The sequence below is a fragment of the Myxocyprinus asiaticus genome, chromosome 11 (assembly GCF_019703515.2).
Source record: "Myxocyprinus asiaticus isolate MX2 ecotype Aquarium Trade chromosome 11, UBuf_Myxa_2, whole genome shotgun sequence".
NCBI classification, from domain to species: Eukaryota; Metazoa; Chordata; class Actinopteri; order Cypriniformes; family Catostomidae; genus Myxocyprinus; species Myxocyprinus asiaticus.
In genome coordinates, this window is record NC_059354.1 from 11,781,731 (window position 1) to 11,787,500 (window position 5,770).

At 37.2% G+C, this 5,770-nt stretch overlaps 1 protein-coding gene across 2 annotated transcripts in view; it reads left to right on the forward strand.

Moving 5' to 3' along the window:
* The first annotated feature begins 424 nt into the window (after positions 1 to 424).
* LOC127448559 (purine nucleoside phosphorylase LACC1-like) overlaps positions 425 to 5,770 on the forward strand; it is a 6,855-nt gene continuing 1,509 nt past the window's right edge. The window contains exons 1-3 of one of the 2 annotated variants that reach the window (XM_051711197.1): positions 425 to 1,132; positions 2,610 to 2,788; positions 2,956 to 3,121. In XM_051711197.1, the coding sequence (XP_051567157.1) occupies positions 601 to 1,132; positions 2,610 to 2,788; positions 2,956 to 3,121 (877 nt within the window). In that variant the 5' untranslated portion in view covers positions 425 to 600. Of the gene's footprint in view, positions 1,133 to 2,609; positions 2,803 to 2,955; positions 3,122 to 5,770 lie in introns of those variants that run through there. The other variant, XM_051711198.1, reaches the window with a different exon arrangement.

Here is a 5,770-nt window from a genome sequence, read left to right on the forward strand (position 1 = left end):
ACCGTATTGGAAAAAATAAGAACACTTCTGATTTCCTGTTTGTTTGGCATCAGTACTGTACTACAGTACTCTACATAAAAACTCATTACCATAATAATTCATCATAACATACTTAAATACTAATAACATCAATGCATGTGTTTATGAGGTTCATTGTGACTTTAGAACAATCCCACTGCACGACTTTCCTATGGGGAATTTCATGAGGAAATGTGTCTGTTATTTATCTGATAATAAAATGAAAAATGAAATGGCAACAAATCACTGTAACGACCGACTGGAAATTCTGTGGCAAAGGAACCTTAATGTCACATGATATAGGTTGCAAAATAAATCAATCTGCGTCTGCAACACCTGGCAGGAATAGTGCACGCAAGGCGCAACTTGTCTGGTCAGGAGTTTCCACAGTGGGCGGTCCGACACTCTTTTCAGGAAGTACTGCTAGAAAGGAAATGTTCTTTTGCTTTGTAAATAAAACAAAAGTTCCTCGTTTTTTAACCTTATATTCAGGTGTGGTGTGACAGCCCTTACAGATCCTCTATCCCAGGCAAAGCGACCTAAACGTGCTACGCTCGGCACAAGATTACGTAACTATCAGAGATGGCCACAGTTACACTGGTGGATCTCACACATCTCAGCTGTCCGGAATACGACTTTTGTTTGGAAAAGCGCATCAGCACGTTTTGTGCAAGGACTAGCAATGGGTCACAGGAACGTGTCTTCATCATAATAGACCAACATGCAGAGAAAGCCGTTGGGACGGACTGCTTTCCCAGAACCGCTATTCTGGAGATGTTTGTCGGTTTAAGCGGCAATTCCCCACAGGTTCTGTGCAAAAGCTCACTTTCAGCCTCGTTGTACTCATTCAAACAGGCTATAGACAAAGAGGACATCAGTGATATAAAGATCTTTACTTCGAGCCACGGAAGAGATCTGTTTCGGCTTTACCAGGAGCTCCTCTTTACTTCGGCGTTTAATTTTGAGTACATTATAATGTTTGACGATCTGTCCTGTCCGCTGGATGACCTCACTGTCAGCAGCACTGACGTTCAACATGAGGTTACCACGTTTTTACAGCACCTGCCAGCGGTCAAAGGAGATATTACAATTCTTAGGTCCTCTATAATTTCAGGTGGGTTGTTTTCCTGTAATAACATTTAAAAAAAGTATTAATATATATATATATGTTTTTTAAGCTAGCTTCCGTGAGAAAGGTATGCTAATTGCCTGCAAAACAGGAATCGTATGAAGAAATGGGGCTGTATAGTTTCCATTCCTCACCAGCAAAATGTTTGGACACACTTGACTGAATTCATGTTTGTCATGATCTTGAAAACGTTTTCATCTAAAGGTTTATGCTTAAATGGTTGAAAGTGGTTCTGTATGCGGGTATATATTGTGCATTCATATGTATTTGTTTACAAAACAATTTGAACTCTGTCATTTTTATGTGTTGTTTGGGACATACACTGACACCTAGCGGTGTGGATGCAGCAAAATCAATAGTTTTCAGTTACCGATGCCATTGTTGAAATGTACAAATCATTGTCAGCCGTGATTAATCCATGACGAAAAGTGTCCAGTATCAGGGCGGTTGCTGAGATTAATGCTGCGATCCATTCAAGTGAGATGTGGGATTTTCCTACTTGACATCTCCGATCTCGGACCATGAAGGCATTTCATTGGCAGATGCTTGGAAGGTGATGTGTAAGGAAACAAAACTGCAACGCACCCATTAGCTTAGCAGATGTTTGACTGTAGTCAGAGAAGTCTCCTAACAACAACTGATAAACAATGCTGCAACGCTAACATTTGTGCTACAGGTGTACGAATATCAAAAGAGAGTATAATATACCATGTTTTGTACACCTGTCTCTGCAAGAATTTGTTAAACATACTTTAATATCATGTAAAGTAGGAACGTTGACTCATTTATCGATATTATTTAAGAAAAGTTCATGTTTATCACTTACTTTGTATATCTCCGTCACACACCTGCATCTCAGTGAAATGACTTTAAACTTTCCACACGAGGTTCCAAGTTGGAATTCCGACTTCAAGTGGCATTCCATTGCATTGTCGTAGTAGGAAAATCCACCTCTCCAAGTTGAATGGAATGCAGCATAAGCCAGTAGTATTCAGCTGGTCATGTGATCCTAACATGGCTGCCCCTGTGAGGGGACCCTCCCCATGTAGAATAAAACAGCTTTTATAAGGTTACTGATATGACTGACATCTTCATCTCATGTTCAATATTACAATTCATTTTTTTACGTTTAAACTTTTTTAATAAGCAAAACATTACTGAATGCACCTTTAACTTAACAACTTTTCTGTTTGGGTCAAAAATGACTCAGAGCTGTAAAGTGGTCTAAGGGTTGCTCTTTAAAGAAGCTAAACTAAGAGACAGTTTCGATTTGTTTAACATTTTTGTGTTACTTGTTTTACATACAATATTAAATATACAGAATGCGTAGGTGCGTCCAAATGTTTGACTGGTAGTTTACTTTAACTGATGTCAGGATGATAGATTCAGCTCACTTTAAATTTACTCAAGTTTATTTTCCCTCCTGACAATCTGTGGTTCTATATTTCCTTCCCATTTAAAGACTGTTTTGCTCATGGCTTCACCACTCGTACCGGAGGTATATCTTACATCAGTACTCTGAGCTCCCTCAACCTCTTTTGCAACCCTCGACGCAAAGATTCACGTGCTGCGGTGGCCGAGAACCTCCGGCGCCTCGGCCTGCAGGCTGGATTTAGACCTCATCAGTTCAACCTCATAAAGGTATTTTAGCACAGGTAACCGACCTACTAAATCTGCTAGTTGATTCTTCTGCCATCGGTGCTAATGGCACTTAAAACGGAAATTCATTCATTGATGTTTCATTTCATTAAACATTTTCTACACAAGTAGTTTTCATTGATTGCAGCTATCTTTGTCATTTACTCCAGTGTAATCATGCCAGTGATGTGTGGGTGATGGGCAAACCTGCACCCGACAGTTATGATGGATTGGTGACTAATCAAGTAGGTGTTGTCATAGCAGCACCAGGGGCCGACTGCATGCCGCTGCTCTTCACTGACCCTGTGGCAAAGGTCATTGGAGTAGCACATGCAGGTGAGTGACCCTTTTATCAGACATGAAAACATGTCCAAGTCACAAAACAAAGCATAAGAAATTATATTTTGTATAAAGAAAACTGAAGCCTAGTTTTAGGAGAATTAAAGGGATAGTTCACCCAAAAATGAAGATTCTCTTTTCATGAATGAATAAAATGGTGGAGTTGCATTTATATTCAGTAACATTTTGGGGTGCTTTTATGGAAAGATCTTATAAAGAATAACATTGAAGCTATATGGTTAAAAAAAAAAATGTCCACATTGCAAACCTATTTTGGTTGGTTGTTGTTATAGGCCTCACAGTTCTAATGTGCAATATTTGGGTAGTATATGTGAAATTATGGATAAAGTTACAGAGGAAAATAAGGATATATTTTTACTTGGTGATTTTAATATTGATTGGTCTACTAAATACTGCTCATTAATGAAGAAGTAAAATCTATGTCTGATGCTTGTAACCTTACTCAAGTGGTTACCCAACCAACAAGAATTTCAATGATGGTCAATGGTGTTAATACTTCCACTTGTAGTGATCTTATATCCATGAGCTGTGCTCTATTGCAGTATCAGTTGCAGTGGTTTGCATTGACCATAATTTGTTTGCTTTCACTAAAAAGTCAGAAATGCCAAAGTCAAGAAACAAACATTATTTTAAGGAGATCATACAAAAGGTTTAATGAAGACTTATTTGTCAATGAAGAGCAGAGTGTGTAGTGGTCAGGAGTATGTCAGGAAAATGATGCAGACATTGCCCTGAAATCTTTTATGGACATATTACTCAAGATAGTGAATAAACATGCCCCACTTAGAAAAAGGTCAGTGAAATGTAATAACGCTCGATGCTGAGCTGAGATTATTAATGCTTCACATAGACAATGCAAAGGAAGATGCACAAAAATCAGGCAGTTATCTGGATAAACAGTTCTAGTGTAAGTTAAGGAATAAGGTTACAAAATTAAACTATGTTAAAAAGAGGGAATATTTTAAGCCAAAAATATGCTGCACAGCTAGTAATAACAGAAAATTATGGGAAACTTTGAATGAAATCATGTGTAGAAAGTCAAGCAATGTTCAAAAGTATGTGGAAAGGGATGGACAGTTTATTACTAAACATTTGGATATAGCTAAATATTTTAACAATTATCAATAAAGTGGATAATTTAAGATCTAGTATGCACTGCAGTGATGTACAATTAGCTTGTAATCCTATTGTAAATATGATGAAAGACAAAAATTGTTGCTTTATGCTTAATCAGGTTGACCCAGACACAGTTAAGATGATGTTACTTTCCTTACAAGATGACAAACCTTGTGGAGTAGATAATTTGGATGGAAAATTAATTACTATTGTAGCTAGGCAACCTTCTCAACCAATATGCCATATTTTTAATAGATGCTCACTTAGTGGGACTTGTCCAATGCTTTGGAAAGAGTCTAAAATTATACCTTTACTCAAAGGGGGGAAAGCTGCAGGCCAATTAGTATTCTTCCTATTTTGAGTAAGATTCTGAAGAAGATTATTTTTAATCAAATTTTACATTATATTTTTTTGTGTAAATGAGCTACTTACTAATGTACAACATGCCTATAGGCCAGGACACTGCTCTGATACATATGACCGATGAGTGGTTAACAAGTATGGATGGCCGGAAATTAGTTGGAGCTGTTCTTTTAGATTTCACTGCAGCTTTTGATGCCATCGACCATTGTATTCTTGTTGCTAAGCTTAAATATTATAATTTCTCACCTTTATCCCTTGCCTGGATAGAACGTTGTGGTTACAAATATAAGACTCGTCAAGTGAGCAGGATTCAACTTCTTTTACCATGTCCACAAACAAACTTGATGAAGAGAACCGTTTTGTATCAAGGTTCAGCTGATGGAATACACTTCATAGCAATATAAGACAAAGTAAAGGTACATATTTGTTAAGATATGCTTAAAGCTGCATAGGGTCATTTAAGTGCTATTCAGATTTCTTATATTTTTCAGTTTATTATTGTTGTTATTATGTTTGGTGATTTCTATAATTCTGTTCCATATTTCATGTGCTGCCTAATATAATGTTTACCATATGACCGTAATGTGGTGATTTGACTACAGAGATTTATTTTTATGTTTTGCATTGGATGTATGATATTTTTACTATGTAATTTTTGTGTGGACCCCAGGAAGACTAGCAACCACTTCTGGAAGTTAATGGGGATCCGAATAAAGAATATGTAAATGAATTAATGTTAGGTTGTTAGCTTGAATTTACCTTTGAGGAAAAGTAGGTGTCCTCGCTGATGTTATACCTGCTCATTTGGTGATGAGGAATTTAATCCATAGCATGCTCTTCTCGGTAATTATTTAAAGAATTTTTTTTTAAAAGAAAGAAAAAGCACTGCATGTATCCTCTCTGAGTACCTCGTGTCACTGTTACAAGTGACCCAGCAACAATGTTTAAAAACATTTTTGGATCATTTTGATAAAATCCCACTTAAAACGATTCAAACACACATTACTCCTGTAGGCTCTCATTGTAAAAAGGCAAACACTTGTCAGAGAAATGGTGGTGGGGCAACTGTTGCTAAGACAGGATTGGTCAGAAACATCCCCCACCCCAATAATAAAAACAAGCAAGTACAACCCCCCCAATATTTAT